This window comes from Chaetomium strumarium (assembly GCF_033439665.1).
Source record: "Chaetomium strumarium strain CBS 333.67 chromosome Unknown B0T15scaffold_5, whole genome shotgun sequence".
Classification (NCBI taxonomy): Eukaryota; Fungi; Ascomycota; class Sordariomycetes; order Sordariales; family Chaetomiaceae; genus Chaetomium; species Chaetomium strumarium.
In genome coordinates this window covers 2,931,868-2,950,829 of record NW_026944433.1, presented here as the reverse complement: position 1 = coordinate 2,950,829, position 18,962 = coordinate 2,931,868, and the positions used below count along the sequence as shown (strand labels likewise).

At 58.0% G+C, this 18,962-nt stretch overlaps 6 protein-coding genes and 1 non-coding gene across 7 annotated transcripts; 4 read left to right on the top strand and 3 right to left on the bottom strand.

Moving 5' to 3' along the window:
• Positions 1 to 59: 59 nt before the first annotated feature.
• Positions 60 to 2,812, top strand: B0T15DRAFT_253204 (uncharacterized protein). The gene is made up of 2 exons (XM_062863211.1): positions 60 to 657; positions 735 to 2,812. The coding sequence occupies exons 1-2, from the start codon at positions 403 to 405 to the stop codon at positions 2,739 to 2,741; spliced, it is 2,262 nt and encodes a 753-aa protein (XP_062720571.1). The 5' UTR covers positions 60 to 402; the 3' UTR covers positions 2,742 to 2,812.
• Positions 2,813 to 3,575: 763 nt separating this feature from the next.
• B0T15DRAFT_t164 lies at positions 3,576 to 3,647 on the top strand. The gene has a single exon. It is a non-coding gene; the product is annotated as a tRNA-Cys (tRNA).
• A 156-nt stretch (positions 3,648 to 3,803) lies between these two features.
• On the bottom strand, positions 3,804 to 5,603 carry B0T15DRAFT_253185 (major facilitator superfamily domain-containing protein). The gene has a single exon (XM_062863210.1). The coding sequence runs from the start codon at positions 5,286 to 5,288 to the stop codon at positions 3,846 to 3,848; it is 1,443 nt and encodes a 480-aa protein (XP_062720570.1). The 5' UTR covers positions 5,289 to 5,603; the 3' UTR covers positions 3,804 to 3,845.
• Positions 5,604 to 6,223: 620 nt separating this feature from the next.
• B0T15DRAFT_253167 (kinase-like domain-containing protein) lies at positions 6,224 to 8,505 on the bottom strand. The gene is made up of 3 exons (XM_062863209.1): positions 7,526 to 8,505; positions 6,606 to 7,460; positions 6,224 to 6,530 (listed from the first exon to the last, which is right to left on the bottom strand). Exons 1-3 carry the CDS (start codon positions 8,255 to 8,257, stop codon positions 6,363 to 6,365), a joined length of 1,755 nt encoding a protein of 584 aa, XP_062720569.1. The 5' UTR covers positions 8,258 to 8,505; the 3' UTR covers positions 6,224 to 6,362.
• Positions 8,506 to 12,330: 3,825 nt separating this feature from the next.
• Positions 12,331 to 12,629, top strand: B0T15DRAFT_495225 (uncharacterized protein; the record flags this gene model as incomplete). Its single annotated transcript, XM_062867085.1, has 2 exons — positions 12,331 to 12,399; positions 12,489 to 12,629. 2 exons carry the CDS (start codon positions 12,331 to 12,333, stop codon positions 12,627 to 12,629), a joined length of 210 nt encoding a protein of 69 aa, XP_062720568.1.
• A 518-nt stretch (positions 12,630 to 13,147) lies between these two features.
• Positions 13,148 to 13,948, top strand: B0T15DRAFT_253116 (uncharacterized protein). Its single transcript, XM_062863207.1, has one exon. It carries the CDS (start codon positions 13,320 to 13,322, stop codon positions 13,866 to 13,868), a length of 549 nt encoding a protein of 182 aa, XP_062720567.1. The 5' UTR covers positions 13,148 to 13,319; the 3' UTR covers positions 13,869 to 13,948.
• Positions 13,949 to 14,549: 601 nt separating this feature from the next.
• Positions 14,550 to 17,759, bottom strand: B0T15DRAFT_495223 (histone deacetylation protein Rxt3-domain-containing protein; the record flags this gene model as incomplete). The annotated part of the gene is made up of 2 exons (XM_062867084.1): positions 14,550 to 16,113; positions 16,168 to 17,759. 2 exons carry the CDS (start codon positions 17,757 to 17,759, stop codon positions 14,550 to 14,552), a joined length of 3,156 nt encoding a protein of 1,051 aa, XP_062720566.1.
• Positions 17,760 to 18,962: the final 1,203 nt, after the last annotated feature.

The following is an 18,962-nucleotide window of genomic DNA, read 5'->3' as shown; positions in this document are numbered from 1 at the left end:
CTGCAGCTTGCATCTCGACCTAATAATCCCGACTCGCTGTTTCCTTGTGAGCAGGCCCAGGTCTAGCTTTTCTAGCTTCCATTCGACGGTACCTCTACTGTGTAGCTCTGCCGAGCATTTATTGCATGTCCGAAGGCTCGCCGACTCAACTGGATTAAATAACTATCATTTGCTCGCCGTCAGCGTGCCCAATCCCTTCCTCCTCCTTCCCTTGTTTTCGATCCCATCTTGCTCCGCATTCACATCGCTACTCGATAAAGGCCCGACGCCGAGAACCCAAGCAACCTTCGACCAGCGATCCGAGTCCAGGGTGTTCGACCCAAACCCAAATATCTCTCTACCTAACCTGCTCCTCGCCGTCACTTGCACTAGCCACCCGCCTCACTTTGTCTCCCCCACAGCATGACCCAGCTCAGCGAAGTCGATCACCTCAAAGCCCTGCTCGTTCGAAGTGAGCAAGAGAAGCTTGAGTTGATGCAGAGGCTCAACCAGACATACACAATCCCCGGGCTCGATGGCATCCCGGCAAGCCACCAAATATCGCCGCCATCACATTCTCCCCTCGGAGACAATGGCTGCTCAAGAACCAGCGCAATGCCCCGCAGCGCCACAAACGGCCCGTGGCCTCAGCTCAACCAGGTCCAGGTGATGCAACAGGTAGGTTGATAGGATCCCCCTCCGCCCGCGGCAGCCGAGGGATGCCGGCCATGTCGCTCATACTCACCCCGCCGCAGCAGGAAGAGGGTCCTCCGCCCATGAAGCGCTCAAAGACGACCCATGACGCTGTGTCGTCGACGACGGCGCCCATGATGCGGTCGAGGTCGAACAACCTCTCGCGCCCCGGTCCGAAGCCAAACCCCTTCAGTGCCAGGGGTCCCTGCCCAGCCGCGCCACCGGTCCCAATCAAGAGTGTTCCGGCCGCCAGCCCGGTCATCTTGGACGAGTTCCAGCACCTCAACCAGACCCCGTTTCAAAGCCCGATGGATGCTGGTATTACGGACAGCGCCTTCTTTCTCGGGCAGCCACAATTCGGCGGATTTGGCCGCGAGATCCCGTTTGAAGAGTTGATGTCGATGCCCGACGACCAGCTGTTCGCGCCCGGCGGCTCTCTCTCCTCTCCCATCAACATCGCTCCGCAACCGTACCCTAGCGCCACGGTCTCGTCGGCCTGCGGATCACTGACCTCTGGACCGACGTTGGACACGGCGCCGATGTCAAGATGCAACAGCTCCATGAACGACAACGCTTCGCTCTCGGGCCAGTTCAGTGAGATGGTCCGGATCCAGTCGCAACAGTCGGTGCAAAGCCCGGTCCGCCCGGATAGCCTTCGACCAAGTCCCATCGCTGCCGCCGCTTACTCCCCGTTTCCAGGGGCCGCGACCGCAATGGGAGCCGGCCCATTCGCACACGGCTATCCCTCGTCTGCTCCAGTGGATTCGACGCTTTCGCAATACCGGCACCAGCACGAGCACCAGCACCCGATGAGGCCGTCCCTGTCGCAGTCAAGCATACAGTCCACGGCGTCTTCTGCTGACGTGCCGTCACCCCGCGACCTCGGCAACTCCTTGAGCCAGCACCTCACCATGGAGCGATCCGTGTCCAAGGACAGCATCAAGTCCAACTCGTCCTTGCAACACCGTGCCAAAGAAGCGCTTGCTCGGCAGAACCATGCCGCCAAGTCTCGCCATCTCCAGCCCAAACCGGCCGCCAGTGCTATCAAGCAGGAGTCCGCCGGTGCCGCCAGCAGCTCCACGAAGGACGGAAAGGCCATCATCAGCAAGACCAAGTACGAGCGGCCCAAGCATCCCAAGGTGATGTGCGGTCTCTGCAACGACCATCCCGACGGCTTCCGCGGAGAGCACGAGCTGAGACGGCACCAGGACGCCAAGCACAAGGACATCGTGCAAAGGTGGTTCTGCTGCGATCCCAGCGTCCCGGTGGCCGATGGCGTAGCCAAATGCGCGGACGGGCCGGTTGAGGTACAGATCCTCAAGCCGCTCAAGGATTGTAAGGCATGCTCCCAGGGCAAGCACTATGGCGCGTACTACAACGCCGCCGCACATCTCCGCCGCACGCACTTCAGCGTCCACGCCCGGAAGAGCGCCAAGAACGGGGCGGCGAGTAAGGCGGACGAGGACAAAGGAAAGCGTGGCGGGAATGGCGGCGGTGACTGGCCGCCTATGGACGAGGTGAAGAAGTGGATGCGGTCCAAGTGGGTGAAGCTCCGCGGGGACGAGAGCCCAGACGACGACGCCGAGGAGGCCGAGGAACTGGAGAGCGGGCTCCCTGCCGAGCTGCAATACAGCTCCCAGCCGCCGGCGTTCCCCACGGATGGCTTCGACATGGCAACCGCCTTCGCCAACATCGGCGCGGGCTTCGCCAGCCAGGGCATCGACATCCCATTCCACGGTGCGCTCGACTCGCAGCAGGCTGCTCCGGCCGGGATGTACTCGTTCTCGGCACCGCTGGCCCTGCAAGGCACTGGTTCGCCTTCGTCCGCGTTTGACTACTCGATGCAATCAACCATCGTGCACGGGATGGGATTTGATGGCAACGCCGGCAGCAACGGCTACATGTCGCCTGTCTCCTCGAACGCCACCGTCACGGACGCGCCCGTCGGCGTGTATGGGCAGCAAAGCCTGCTGCCCCCCGCTGTTCCCATGCAGATGCAGCCGAGCTGTGGGGACGTCGCGGATGCGGATCTGCCTTTTGATCTGACCTTCACTGGAATGGGCCAGTGAGCAGTGGTCAGCGGCTTGTCTGTCTCCATCACTGCCCCATGGGCCGGCATGGGCAGTCTTATTTCCGTCGGTGGGGTTTACGTTCATGGACTCCAACCGGCATTGGATACCTCATACCTCAATCCGGTACTCATGGGTGCATTCATCGGTGTGCCTCTGGCGGAGGGCGAGGCCCTTCTTTTTCAATGCTGGTTCGTTCATCTCCTTTTTCTTCGTCTATATACATTTCATCTTCTACCTCATCAGTCATAATCAATTTCAGCGAGGCGCTGGCGGTAACGTTCTTGATTTGACAAACGGCAATGGGTTGCCTTCGGAATGGGAATTTGGATAGGTGGTTATAGTGTGGATTGTACATGGACTTTATGACTTGGGGCGTTTTGCATACTATTATTGCTGCTGAGCAGTGGAAGGCCGAGTGGTTGGTTGGATGCATTGGACGTACACCGGCTGGACTGGATAGTGCATACCTACATAATGCCCGTACGATGGGGAGAAGATGTGAGCGTATCTTGTACTATGATAAACCAGCCCAAGACCGTTGAGCTGTTGGGTTCAGGGCCCGGCAAGTGAATTTAACGATGACAATTGTCTGTCTTGAAGCCCCGAATCTGCTTTAATGAAGGTGGAGCAAGCGTACCTATCTATTGCCCTAGAGCCAGTTTGCTTATGATGACGCGGTTATTAACACCCAAAAGCGGTCCAGACAGTTGAGGGGACTTGTCTGCAACAGCATTTCAGCATGCAAGGAACTCTGGGCGTGGATGCGCTGCGAGAACCCCTTACGCCCCGTTCTTACATAAGGGACGTCTTGACCCACTATTATTATCAATTGGACGAGTAGCTCAGGGGTAGAGCAACCGGCTGCAGTCCGGTAGGTCACGCGTTCAAATCGCGTCTCGTCCTCAACTTTTTCTTGATTCGTGCGGCCTCTACTTTTTATCTTGCGTCGATGAGTCGAAAGGAAGAGAGCCTAAAGTGCATAAACATAAAAACCAGGTCATGTGTCTTCATTATTAGAGTCTACTAGTTATAGATTGTTCCCCCCTCAACACCTTTTCTTTCGACTTGCCTTCATTAACACTCTTTTGCCTCGTACTCTTGTCATGGCTCAGGTTGCTCCGTCTCTCTTTCTGGCGACGTCTCCTCTGACACCTCATCTGCCTCCACCCCCGCCTCATGCTTATGCAACTTGATGTTGATGAACAGCGCAAACAGCCCGACATCGTACGCCAGCCTCAGCCCGCCAGCCACGACGAAGGCGATCCAGAACCGGTCGCTGCCCGCCAAGACGCCCGTGATGCTCGGCCCCGTGGTTGAGGCGAGCGTGCGCAGCATGCCGGTGATGCCCATGACGGCCGTGCGCTCTTCCGGGCGCACCACGGCGGCAATCAGCGCGGCCCGCGGCGCCTGGTCCATGTTGTTGAGCCCGACGCGCAGCAGCAGCAGCGCGAAGGTGAGCGGGACGTTCCGGGCCAGCGGAAACAGCAACACGGCCGTCGACGAGGGGATGTGCGTGAAGACCATGGTGTTGACCAGCCCGATGTGTCGCGCCAGGGGCCCCGCAAAGATGCTGGAGAGCGCCGACAGGAAGTAGGCCGCCGAGACGATGTCGCCCAGCGCCGACTTCGGGAGCCGCGCGAATTTGCGGTCCATGTAGTAGGTCGTCAGCGACATGTTGGCCATGCCGTCGGCCAGCGAGTCCACCATGAGCAGGAACCAGAGCACCGCCACCACCGAGAGCGTCTCGCGGGAGATCTGCGCGACCCAGCTCGTTCGTGCCTCCTTCTTGTTCTTTCGCTCCACCCGTCCAAGCTCGTCCTCCTCCTCCTCCTGGACCTCCTCAAGAAGCGGCGCCGTCTCTCCCCCTCTGACCCTCAACTCACATCTCTCCGACAACATTGCAGCACACGCCAAATTGACCGCGCCCATAACCGCATACAGCGCAAAACAGCCATGATACGCATCTACCAGCGTCCAGCCCTCCCTCCGCCCCAACCCCTCCACAATCCTCCCGCTCATCTCGGTGCCCACGGCCGACCCCAGACTCGCGAGCGTGACATACCAGCTTAACACATCCGGCCTCGTCTCCGGCCCGGCCAGCTCGCTGAGGATGCTCTCCTCGACCGCCCGGAAGGGCCCAAAGTCGCCGCCCGTGGCACTGACGACCCCAACGACGGCCGCGCCCAGCAGCACCCAGAAGGCCTCGCTCAAGGCGAACGTCAACCCGGAGAGGATCATCAGACACGACCCGAGGAGCAGCATGCGCCGCCTGCCGACGCGGTCCGCGATCATCGCGCATAGCAGGCTCAGGACCACGTCCCCCGCCAGTGTGAGGGTCATGAACAGGCCGATGCGGGCGTCTGGGATGCCGAGCGAGGCGAAGAAGAGGGCGAGGACGAGCGAGCTGGCGCCGTAGGCGAACATGCGGCACGCGCGGGAGAGGAGAATCAGGATGGCGTCCCGGCCGGTGGCGGACACGCTGGGGAGGCCGGATTCGGCGAGGAGGGTTGAGCATAGCTGGCGGGGGTTGGGGAAGGGTGGCATATTGTGGATGGGTGGGTGGATGGATGGAGAAGGTGAAGGAGGTGGTTCTGGTTTGGTTTGGTTTGGGTTGGTTTGGTTTGGTTGAGTACCTTGGGGGTTTAAGTGCCAGGTAAGCAGAAGGAAGCTCTTACACCCGCGTCGGGTGGGGGAGTACGGTAGGTGGATGGATGATAATGCTGAGAACGGGAAGGAGGAAGAGTCGCCAACGAGAGAGACTTATATCGGCGGCTGACAGCTTAGCACTGGTCACACCCGAGTCAACCACGTGGAGGAGAACGAGAAACTTTCGGCCCCTTCCGTGCCCGAGTACTCGGATCCGCTGTCGGCTTCTCCCCCACTCTTCCTTTTGTGGGGCAGATCCCGACCCGCTCCGGTCCAGCCTCGTATCTCCGCGTACAGCCCGGTTGCCTTGACTGCTTTGTCCTCGTTGCTGTCCTTTCTGGAACGATTACTGCCTGTTCACTGGCTTGGCCGGGTGTGGTCTCGTCTTGTAGGCGGCACCGTTCCCTACACTGATCGTGTCGGTCCCGTCTGTCTCAGTACCAGTAGTAAGGACTCGGAAGGGAGAGAGGAGAAATGCCATGTGAAAACTCTAATGTGAGCAGAAACATAACCACCAGGAACACTGGCTAGAGCCGCGCTTCTTCATCATATAGAACGTAGCGACATACACAATTTATCCTCGGGTCCCTCTCAGGGGGTCCGTTCTGGTCACCCTCCGTGCGACGATCGACCAATCTGAACCAACCACGCCAATACCCCCAAGTGTTGACCCCTGAGACCCTGACTGACTTCATGCATCCTTTGGCGGAGCGGCAGTCTTCTCTGTCGTAACATGACCTGGATCCTGTAGGCTCTCTGAACCAACACAAAAACGTATTCGAGTATTTCGTCCTCCTGGATCTGCTTCAAGTCTAGCTGCAATGCTGTAACCCTGCCGTAGCTGAGATGCGCCAGAGACACAGTCGAGCGTTAAAAGATGCGCGAAAAGGAAGAGTCCGATGCTTCGCCGTGACTGTCGAGATGGGATGCGCAAACAGATGCTAAACGTTAAATGCAAGGGACGCGGATGTTTTAGACCTTGCTCTTCCCTTTATGTCTTCCCGACGGCTCACCGTCCGCCGATTCGTCATCACCGTTGACTGTGGGAGCAGTGGCCGTCCATGTGTCTGGCACGGCCGTCCCGCTGCCCTCGGAGCCGTCGGGCGGCCCGTAGGGAGGCTCGTAGGGCATGACCCATGCCTGAATCCGCCAGTCGGTCAGCACTACGAACGAAAGCAGGTTATGCAGTAAGCACGAGGTGATCGGGAACCATACCCCTTGTCTCGGAGCATCCGCCGGATTGGGAGACGGCGGCATGTATCTCTTGCTCGGCCCGGCCTGGGCGCCATAATAGTCCTCCAAGATCCCGCTGGCATAGGGCTCGTAGTAGGCGAGCTCCGGCGACGTGACTGCGTCGGAGCTGCCGGATGCGTACGTCAACCCGGGCGGGTCCTGTAGGCTCAGACCGTTGGCAAACCGAGCGTTTAGGTCCTCGCCAGCCTCGTCCTCGCTGTTGCCCGCGTAGCTTCCCGTGCTCCTGTAGTCTTCCACCTGGCCGTCGAGGATGGCAAGCTGCTTCTTTGCCGACGGCCGCTTCTTGGGTTCCCAGCTTGCCATCCCCCGTATGTTTGCGTACTGCTCCAGCTTCGAGAACTGAACAAGCCACGCGTGGAGGTCGGGGGCGTGCAGCTGCGAGCATTGCCGTCGGAACTCGGGAGTTCGCGTCCAGACGATGGTGGCGAAGAGCGACCAGATGTCCACCTTGGTGGTTTGCTTCTGCCGGTGGAAGACTTCGGGCGCCATGAAGGGCTCGGTGCCCGCCGCCGTCCTCGCTAGGCTCGGATCATTCGACAGGCCAAAGTCGCCCAGGCAGAATCGATAGTTGCCGGTCTCGTCGTACTCCCAGAGGATGTTTTCGGGCTTGACGTCGCGGTGGATGATCTTGTGCTCTGCGATGCACTGCAGGGCCAGGAGCATCTGTCGCAGGACGATATCGGACAGACGTTCGTCCGGCACGGCTGCCTTCTCGACCAGTGTCTTCAGATTACCCTGCATCAGTGGCATGAAGATCTCGCCCCAGTCGTCACCCTTCCCGCCGCCGGCGCAGTCGAGGATTTTCAGAATGTGTTCCTGGGAAAAAGGGAGACGGTGAGCAGGCTGCGTGGCGAACGAGAAGACATCAAAACATAACTCACGTGTTTTATCGAGTCGTCTCTGTTGATCTTGAACAGGTTGGTCATCTCTCTGGTCGCAAACTCGAGATTCTTCCCGGCTAGCTTATGGAACCTTTTGACCGCTATGATCTTCCCATTCGTGGCATCTAATGCCCACCACACAGTACCGTACGAGCCCGCACCCACTTGCTCTCCGAGAAGGTACTTCTTGTGTCGTGAGTTTCTCGGGCCCATGGTGTATGGATCGTGCTTCGGGAACCGATATAGCCCGTCCGAGTGCCATTGGATCTCGAACTGGTACCACTGATCTTTGCCAAAGGCGATGCGGGAGTTGATGCCTCGAGCGACAAGAACGGATTTGGCGTTGGAGCGGAACTTGACCGTGTAGTGCTGGTCGCGCGGCAGTGGCTCGACGGTGCCATTTCCCGAGTGGTCGAACAGCAAGACAGCGCCCGTCTCGAGCACTACCTGGAACGAGGCGTGGAGGTCTGAGATGCAAGGCGAGCCTTTACTGCTTGACGTCTTGTCTGGCAAGTGTATGTCGGTATCTCTTCGCCCGAGGGTGAAGATCTTATCGGGATCCGAGAGGTCTACCCACAGACCAATGGTATCGTGGGACTGGCAGCGCAGGTGGCTGTTGTTGGCATGGCCGACCACTTTCCGCGCGGCAGGGTTCAAGGGCGTGAGAGCAAAGGCGGGCGCGGTCGGCACGGTGTAGGGTTCCTCAGCATCGTCATAGTAGCCGTCCTCCATGGTCGACCGTTTTCGGTGGTTGGTAACCGTTAGAGGTTCATCCGTGGAGTGCGGGGCCGCTTCGCTAACGTCGGGTGCCAAGTCTGTTCTCTCCCATGCGGTGGCATCAACTCCGCTCTCGCTCGGGCCTGCCTTTGCCGCTTCTCGTTCGGCGGCGTCTAGTTTTCGGAGCACGATATCGGCCCGGCAAGTTCAATGGCGAGTTTTGCCGGATGGTTGTGAACAAGGCTCGAGCCCGAATCCTGGAGTCGCTGCAGATGGGGCTCATCACGATCCTCACATGCTCCGCCGCTTGTAGGTATGTACTGTGTAACGCGGGGCTAGCCGCACCCACTGCATGACCAAGGCTCCTGCACTCATGGTTGGTGCAACCGTAGAACTGCTCATTGGTCTGGGAGGTCATCGGCACGACCCACGTAACAGCCTTTCAGGCATGGAGATTGCGTGCAAATTTGGCCCTTGTAGCGCAGACTGGAGACGCGGCCCCCTTCCGTGAGATGGTCGCGATGCCCATTGCCAAAGACAGACTCGTGCCAACGTCATCCAGGCCTCAGCTCCAGTCGGTCGGGCTCCAGCGTGGCGGTATTGTGCTGGCTATGACCAAGGACTCGAGAAGGAGTCGGGAAACCCCATCGTGTCTGCTGGTGGCTGGCTCAATCCACGGCCACTGGGTCCACCACCACGTGCATGGCAATGCATGCGATGGCTAGACGGCACGGTGTGGAGTTCAACGGTCGCGGAGACTTCGTGAACATACCGAAAATCATCTCAGCGGCTTTTCAATCGCCTACTGAGTCATGAGTGGTAAGACGAAAAGAAGAGCGTACCTCTTGGAATCAAAGTGTTGTTGTTGGCACCCGACGACGACGGCATTGAAAACCAATCGAGGATCATCTTGGCTCTTGAAGAAGGCCCCACCTCCAGCTTTTGTGCCTTTGTTTACAGGGTTAGGGTCAATGACAACAGCTAAGGCCAGGGGGACTTGTTTGGACTTAGTTTCTCATTCTGGCACCTCCCTTCCATGGGTAACTTAATGCGATGGCTGGGAACCCAAACACTCCGCCATAATGAAGCCTACAGGACGCCTCCCTGAACTCTTCGGTTTCATCACTCGAGCTGATGACAGTTTATCCGAAAACTACTAGTACGTATAGACGCAGCCCTTTTCAGCTGTCATCCAAGTCCGTAGGCTTCCCCATCCGGTGCTTGTGCGAACCTTGGAGACGGCGATATTTACGGCCGGGGGGTTCCGGATCGGCCTTTATCTGCTATGGGCATCCGGCTTCATTTTACGTCAACTCGGCTCCTGGCCAAGAGTCAATGCAGTAAGAACCGCTAATAACATCCGCTGCGGAGCCTTGCCACTTGCTGAGTTCAATCCATATTATGGATGGCTCTGCCCTATCCACCGATTATCTTCTATCCTACTATCTGACTGTCGTTTTACTCTACGCGGAGTCCTACAATCTCGTTCGTGTGGAGAGGTTCGTTGGACAAGGGAACGCAGTCAGTGTGAAAGCAAGGCCAAGAATCTTCGATATAAGTGAGAAAACAGCAGTCTATACACTCCACCCGGATTCCCCTCTGGTGTTTCAAAACGTACTCTTCGCGGTGTACACGCTCTTCGGCGCATGGTTCTGGCAGGTCGGCATCAACTGCACTCTCAGGACCACTTGTCCTGAGAGAGCGGCCATTGTATTCGTTTTCCCTCTTCGTAGTCGAAGCTGGGCCACTGCGGCGGCGATTGTCTCGTCGATCGGCGGAGCCATCTTCACGCTGATTCTACTCATGCACCTGAAGAGCCTCAAAAGGGGTGTGATTTCCGGTCCGGAATTGGTCTTTGCTTGGATCTTAGCACCTGCATCGGCCCAACGACAATCATCAGTTTCTCGGCATTATTACGACCCAGACTGCCTCGCCCCACGGTTGGTATGTTTGGGACATTGTTATGTTCCTTTTGCAAGCGATTCACTTCGCCCTCGTTAACCTGGTTGGGCCGGTTGTTGCGATAGTGTCGGCCGAGAGGATGATCCAAGCCAACGACCTTCGGACTCCTAGCATTCGAGAAAGCACGGGACAGATGATTGCGCTGTTTACTGGCGCTACCAGCTTCATGGTTGCATTATGGGAGTGCTACAGGGCTACCTGGGGCAGAGGCCTGCAGGCTGCAGCCCGCAGCTGAACATCCTCGGCCTGAGTGAGTGCTCCGGTAATCAGCTTTCATTGGCGAGGTCTGGGAATGGCCACCGGGCGTCATGGTGAGCCGAACGTGGTAGGACGGACGGCCTGGTATCGACAAAGTGCACGGGTTACGTAGGAAATGTCCTGGGGGGGAAGAGGTGGAGTCGGTGGAGGAGTGTCAATACATCTCACAAGCGTCAGGTACCGGTTTTCCACAATTGTCGGTACTAATCCGACGGTACCATCGGTAAAGCTGCGCCGGTGAAGTGCACCTTCAACATCGGGCTCTACTAGGGTTCGGTATCTGCCTTCCAGTACCAGATGCGACATCAGCTTTCAGTGGAAACTCAATCGAGAGACGCGGGCGAGTGCACGAGCCTCGCACCGAGTTTGTGGATTGACATTCGGGAAATGAAGTTAAACGTGCCATCCCGTGAACAGCCGTAATGGAGGAGATGGTTCCGCAGAAGCTAAGAGGATGCAGTTGCTAGGATTCTGGATGGCATACCGAGGACTTGAGGGACGGAAGAGCAAAATATTCGTGGAGACACAGATTACTAGCTCGATAGACGACTTTCGCCTGGCTACTGGACCGTCAAGCCCCGAGACCTTTGGGAAAGCTCTCGCAAACCTATCACCAGTGCATTGAGGGTGGCAATGTAACGACAGGATCTCCCCACCACTAGCACCCTAATTCGCATAACGCCAAATCAGATGTTCGACCAGACCTTGCTTAGATCCAGGCGTCAGCGTGTGACCCAGTTTGCCGCAGCTGCCAAGGTGCCATTTAACACATTGGACATTCACTACGAAGAGCAACGGAGGTATCTCAGATTATATTTTCCCCCTAGGAATACTAGACCTTTGCCGGTTGTGTGCGCAATAGGGAGAATGACAACATCAGAGTTTACACCTTGAACATAGCAACACTGAAAACCGGTGTCTAGATCGTCGATCTTACCACAAAACATTCTGGAAGATGACTGCATTAGTGGAAAATGGATGACACTCTTGCACTGTGACCACCGGCAGCACAAGTCCGTCCTGGGTCTTGGAAGCCACCGAGACATTGGATCGATCCGAATTGAAGTAGCAGTTCAAAATTTTCAGGGATATCTGATATGGAGTCAGAAAACTCAGAACTGAGTGCCTAGTAAGTCGGGAGTGCTTGTTCCACGTTTCCTAGTATACGACACAATACATAGGTAGTTATTAGCCACGGGCGGGGTCATGTTGTCACAGGAACTCCTGCGACCTATATAGTATAAGATCTACAAAAGTGTAGCGTGACTCGGCTCCAGCGAACATAGCAGCTCCAAGAACGCTTCGCCCGCTACGCGCTCATCAGCCCCGTTGTGGAGCAGAGTATTCCAACGTAAGCTCGCGTATACTTGCACAGCGCCTGTGCCTCTCGGCATATGGACAGCCTCGACGCCCATTCGTTAGCCGACATCTTTTCAATTTAGAAATGTCATCCACCTTGAGTGCCGTTTCTCCACAACTGCATGTTGTGTCCAATGTCTGACGTAGCCGTAAGAAGAGGGGACTAGGGAAATATACAGCAGGAATCGGAAGATCGCGAGACCGCCAACCACGGTCTACGACAGCTGCAGATCACTCGGTCTTATGGCGCCTTACGTGTTTGGAGGATTGTGAACCTAGAAGAGACCTCAGATGTCTAGGCATGTAAGGATCTTTCTGATGGATGGGGTTGCTGAAGAGACCGGCTCTTACGTCTCCTCAGAACCACAAATAGGCCTCGATGCGTCCTCAGAGACAACAGACCTCAGACCTCAGACCTCAGACCTCAGACCTCAGACCTCAGACTTCTACCCTTCCCAACAGTTCTCAAAGAACAGTCAGACATCTCATATCCAATACCCACCGCCACCATGCAACTCACCAAGCTGATCGCCCTCACCTTCGCCGCCCTGGCCACTGCCAGCCCTCTTCTTGAGGAGGTATGTTTCCATGTTCCCATCTTGTCCTCCCCAGGCCATTGCTTCCGTGTAGGTGTAGTTGGACAACACGAGTTAACGCAGGATTTCAGCGCCAATGCGTCGGCAACCTCCAACAGTGCAACAAGAAAGCCAGCGCAGTCCTCGGCAGACAGTGCTGCGGCGGCCTGTACTGCTGTGGTGTGGTCGGCTCCAACAACGTCTGCCAGACCAGCAACAACTGCGGGGAGTAGGCCGACGGGGATTGTGGCTCTCACTAAATAAATCGGGTTGGGTAACTGAGGGTTCTGAATCGGCGCCTACCGGGCGTTGCTAAGACCCTAGCTAGGTGAAAGCGAAGGACTCAACTTGATGTTGGCACAAAGTTATGATTTCTTGATGGTGATGTACCTAGCAAATGCCAAAAGTCAATCAACACTCGTTTCGTCCGCGCGCGGTAACCGGCCAGTTGATGGAGATATGATCACAATCAGCGTAGAGGGCCTGATATGCACATAGTGAGCTCACGCTAATGCCCCAAAAGCTGCGGCGGCTCCTAGCAGCGGCTTTAATCTGAAGAAGCTGGAAGGCGGTCACTGGCGGGGTGAGAGTCAGAGGCACGAAAGAAGCGAAGTGATGGGGCGATTGTGGAGTGCTTTCGATCTGCATTGCTTTGCCGGACCCACATTTCCACGGGAGCGGCGGACGGGAGCGCACCACGGTCCACCTCGGACACCGTTGCATTTTCGTCCGACTTTGCTCCGGCCTTCCGCGCCACGACCAGTCAAATCACCTCGACGCCTCAAGAAGCAGCATCGCCAACTCACCACCAAACCTCGAACAAGCACAACTCCTTAATCATCTACCAAAAGACCCAACAAAATCTTTTCAAGAGAAAGGAGATCTCCGTGCCAACAGCACCAACACAAAGCCTGCCTTTCGCCATGTCCCGCCTCCTCCGCACATCCATCATCCTCACCCGCTCCTCTCCGAGGCGCATCCAGCCCCAAACAACAGCCACAATAATTACCGCCCCGCGACGACTAGCCTCCTCCTCCTCCTCCTCCTCTTCCTTCCTCCAAAACGCCCCCGCCCCACCACGCCTGCCCGCCGACCAACAGGCCGAGTTCGAGCGCCTCCAGCGCGTCGCCGAGGCCGCTCTCTCCTCACACACCGCCGCAGTCCCCGCCGCCGAGCAGGCCGAGTCTGCGCCGCTGACGACTAATGTGTCGCGGCATGTTTCTATGCCGTCATCATCATCACCATCATCGACATCAACATCAACAACCCAAGCGCAGGGACAGGGACAGGGACAGGCGGGAGGAGGAGTGAGCCCGGGAACATTCAGCGGCGGGGTGAGAAAGGGCGCGCCGCCCGAGTTCGAGGGCGACAAGAACCCGCGCACGGGTGAGGTGGGCGGGCCGAAGAATGAGCCGTTGCGCTGGGGCGGGGAGGGGGATTGGAGTTATAACGGGCGGGTTACCGACTTTTGAATCTGCTTCATCTGCCTTCCTTCCCTCTGATAGGGAGGAGGTGAGGGGGTAGTTTGTGAGTTGAGGATTTGCGGGTGGTAGGTGTGGTGATGGAAGCCGGGTCTGTTCGGTGGAACGGAACACCAGCTCCGAAGCGCTTGAGGACGTCTAGATCTGTGATATGAGATGCACAATACAGAGGCATACCCGGGGCTGTATGTCTTCGAAAGGAAGGAGGTGGGATGGGCTATGGACTGGGTGGATATGGGAACACGGGAGAGGGGAGTGGTTGATTGAGCGTCATGATCAAAGGTGGATGGGGCTTCTGCCTGGTCTGAAATGGAATGGACTACCTGGGTATGGAACGCCCCTCTCGTGTCACAGGCCACGCAGGATACAATGGCACGATTCTCCGACATGTCGCCAGCAACTAGCCGGTACTAGGGGGTGAGTTGCTCAGTGTCGTCACCTCAAAGAAACCTAGGCGCTGGGACGGGGAACTCAGGCATTGACAGAGTCCTATCCGGGTGCGGGGAGTTTGTAAGTTTGTATGTATGCGCTATACTGTTATCATCTTGTACCCTCGCAGCGCTGTGCAACCCAATCTATACCTATGACTGTTGGGCGACACATGCTTAATGCCATAAAATGAAACGCGGAACACATGCATCAACCGAGAAGATTGGGACGCCAGCACTACTCTCAAGCCTCAGTAACCTTCTCCGGCTGAGCCATCTCGTGGCCCACGCTCTCCGACCCACCCTTCGCCAGCTCTGGCTCCGTTTCGGGTTTGTCCGCGACCGCGCTATTGTTGGTCTGCGTCTCCGAAGGCCCGCTCTCTTCAGCGAGATTTTGCGCCTGAGCTCCCTCCGATTGCTTCTCGGCACTGGCGGGCTCGGTATCTTTCCGGGTCTCGACTGTATCTTCCACTTCCCCTTTCCCGTCGGCTTGCTGCCGACTGCTTTGCTCTTGGTTCTTCTCGGCCTCCACCTGCTGGTCCCGCTGGTCCTCCTGTTGGTCCTCCTGCTGGTGCTGCTGCTGGTGCTCCCCCTCCTCCGGCGACACGCGCCGACTCCTATTCTCTTTATCCCCCTCACTAGGCGGCTTGCTCACGCTCTGCTGCTTCCACCAACCTGGGGAGATCTCTCGGCTCTGCCCCTCCTCACTATTCCCAACGGAAGGCCGGCTGATCCACGCCGGCGCCATCTCAATCTCGGCTAGCGCCTTGCGTATCCTCTCCCGCCTGGCCTTGCCCCGGTACTGTCCTTGCAGCTTGGCCCCGTTCGTGACCCACCGGAGGCCAATAATCATGAAACTGATCCCGTCATGGACGACGCGTTGGCGGGGCTCGCCATTCTCCCCGCCGACGAAGCCGCCGAATTCGCGGGACTTGATACCGAACCGGGTGCTCGACGAGTATTTCTCCAGCCGCGGCAAAATTAGCAGCGTTACGTGGAGATCACGGTTTTCAGGCACCGGCATCGGCCCGGTCTTGGGCGGTTCGGTTAGGACCGCATTGGGTCCCGGTTGCTGCTGCATGCGCCCAGATTTGTTGTTGTCCTTGGCGCCGTTTCGTTGGCCGCTCAACAAGCGCGGTACGTCCGACACGCTGTACCCCTCGTCAAGGCCCAACATGCTTACATCCACGTCCTCGGGCCACTCGCCCCTGATCCAGCCTGCGTGGATGCAAGCCGCGATCACGTCCGAGTCGTCTGTGTACACATCCGTACCCCAGAGCGCACGTCTCGATGTGATTTCTTCGCGCGCATCCCGAGTCAGATGTTCCTTGCCGATCTTCATCGTCAATGTGCAGTTCTCCTTGCCCTCGATTAGGTCCCATGGCAGCGGTTTTGGACTGGATTTGTAACCGCTGCGGGGCGGGCGTCCGGTACGTGGATCTTGTAAGCGCGCTCGCTTCAGAACTGGCTCGTACACGACATCGCCGAGGTGGGTTCGCGGCCGGTCAGCCACGCTCTCGAGGACTGCCTTGGAGGTGACGATCTGTTTCGGCTTCGGCAGAATCACCGGCGACGGACTCCGGGCCGGCGGGGCAGCCCTGGCACTTGACTGGGTGGACCGAATGGGAGCGTGATGGTGATGGTGATGATGATGGTGCTGCGGAGGATGGTTCTGTGGTAGATCTTTGGCAAGGCCCGATGTTGAAGGAACTGGTGTGGAGCCCTTGAGGTTTCTGAACGGGGTCCCGCCGGCAAGTGCGGGGGATGCGACTTGCTCTAGATTATGATGATGGTGGTGATGGTGATGGCTATGTCGTGTTAGAGACCTCAACCGCGAGCTACAAGCAAGGAGCAGAACATACTGGTGATGGTGGTGCGGGTGCGGCTTTGCCTTCTTCGCTCGGCCTCCTACTGGGGTCAGCCGTCCGGTGCTGCTCTCATCGTCCTCCTCTTTCAGCTTCTTCCGCTTCCCCCGCCCGGTTGCTTTTACCACTTCTACTGGCACCTCTTGAGGGGCGTTATCTAAGTCATCGCGGCGGAGCAATCCGGCAGAACCGTATGCGAGCTGGGCGCCTGCCGGGACAGGGCTTGAGAGCGTGCCGACTCCGGTTCCTATACCGGAGAACATGCGACCAAATTCACTCTTGATGCCCGGTTCACCGGTAGGGCCGGCGAGCTGTGGCTGAGCCCCCTGCACGGCTTGCGGAAGCGGAGAGATCCGGCCTTTGCGGTTCATCTCCTGAACCGAAAGCAAGCTCCGCTGGTGACCGTGCGGTGTACCGATCTCCTCGATGCTTCGGTTCCGTGGTGGCTCGTATATCGAAGGTCCTATGCCACCGTAGGCGACGGACGGAGGGGGGACGGCGGAGTCATCTCGTGGACGCACAGTCGCCTGCTGTTGCTGGGGTCTGTCCATATGCATTACGCTCATGCGCTGCCGGTCCGGGGACTCGTACACTTGGGCGTGTGCCGGGCCCGGGGGAGGAAGGCTGTGTTGATGATGCTGGTGAAGCTGTGGATGCGCATGATGGCGGTCGCCTGGACCGGATGTATATGGATGTGGTCCGTTATACTGAGGCCCTGTATTTGGCGGATACTCTTGAGGCCTCGAAGGTTGCATAGCAGGGTCATAAGGAGCCCGTCCCGCCTCGTAGCCCGGCCTTGGCCAGTGACTTTGATCTCTGGGGTCTGGCGGGCGACCGTATTGCTGTGTCCGCTGTTCCATCTGCGCGCGCTGCTCCATAAGTCGTGCATATTCCTGTTGATGCATTTCTTGCGCCCGAGCTGGCTCAACCCCGGACATGCCCATATTACGTCGCTCTCTCTCGCGAAACTCCATTTCCCGCTCCTGGCGTTCACGTTCCTGGCGTTCACGTTCCTGGCGCTCCAGCTCCTGCCGCTCTCTGTCCGACATGTACCTTTGGTCTTCATACTTCATCACCCTGATAGGACGCTCGGGGTTGTACTCCTCCGAGGGCCGTAGCTCCTCCCGGCGCGTATACATCTCGGTCGTGGCCCTGCCTGGGTCGCCTGCGCGCGACGGGCCGACGTTCGGGTACGGTCTTGGCGGGCTCATCGGTCCAGGAGGCGCTGTGCCACCAGCCATTCGTGCCTGCCCCTGCTCTCTCGCTTGTTCCCCCGGCGGCAATGGAGGACCTCTCTGCGGATACGCCTGTGGTGTGCCATACCGTTGTAGCTCAGGGGTGGAATGGTATGCGGGAGGCGATGTGACGGTAGATGCTCTAGGGTCCCGGTTCTCGTAGATCCTGTGATGTTCCGGGGTCTGAGGTCCCCGGTATCCCGGATACTCAGCGGCTGTCGTTCGAGGGGATGCGTGGATGGGTTGGTTGTACGGAGGGCCAGGAGCAGTCGATGCCGGTGCTTGGTGGTACGAAGAAGGTGCAGCTGGCTCGCGTGCTGTTGGGGGGCCACCCAGCATGGACGATATCGACATGCTGCTACCGGAACTGCCTGCACGAGGGAGCGAGTCCAGAGAAGGTAGCTCGCGTCCCCGAGGAAATGTAGTTGGCGGTCCGACCGAGACAGGCGGCGGGCGCGGCTGCGGAATGCCATAAGGCCCACTCATCTGATGGGGATTTGGTCCTTGGCTTTGCTGGTGTTGAGGCTGGGGCGGTGAGGTAGGCGGCGGCATACCGCGAGTCATGGTGGGCCCGGATGTTACCGACGAGTTGCTCTGATGTCGGGAATGTGTTGAGGTGGGCATCGGTGCTGGGCCGTGTTCGGAACCGTACTGTCGGGAGGCAGCGTAGTAGGGATCGGACGGTTTTCGCGCGTGCGCGTCGGAGAACGGGCCGGCGGTCGTAGGTGGATACGGCGGCGCCTGAGAGTTTGATGGGCCGGAAGCCGACGGAAACGACGGCCGGCTGAAAGGTGAGGCGCCGTTCCGCGAGAACGGATGTTGTGCTGGCTGCCTCGAGTCCATCGCGCGGGTGTGGTCGTTGCCCGAAACAAAACGTGTGTGCGCCCGAACGGTTTACGCGAAGTCGGGCCGGCCTTTGGCCGATGCTTCGAGACCGCAAAGACTGCGGCTTTGCGGTCGAAGAGTAAATCGAAAGCGCGTGTTACGGTGCGTTGCAGTGCTGAGCTATACTACCCGATCTCGCAGCTCTCGATGTTTGTGGAGGAGGAGAAAGTCCGGCGTTGCAACGCGGAAAGCACGATAAATTTTGCGCCTTGTTCCTGTCTGAGCTGCGGTCTGGAAAGATGCGGTTGGATCACCCGACTTGCAGATTTGGACCCGCAACCGAGGGCCAACAGCTCCAACTTGGCCCGAGCTTGATGCAGCGAAAAGGCCGCCCCTGGCTGTTTGGGCGGATGACGGTGATTGGCTCATTGGCTTGTGCCAACTGGGGAATGTGGGGACGGGACATTGAAAAGCAAAAGCCGGCTGAAGCGGACAGGGATTGGGATTGGCGCCTGTGTGGGTCTTATGGAGCTTGCAGCAAGGTTCCTGACGCCAGCAAGCTCAGATCAGGCTGCGCAGATCTAGTATAAGCACCTCCGCCACATCAGATAAAGCTCACATGCCCACGAATTTATAAACACAAACCTCTTTCTCGACACGTTACCGTACTTCTTTTAAATGAAGGCCAGATCCTATGGAAGCCTTAGCAAATAAAACTGCGAAATGCACGGG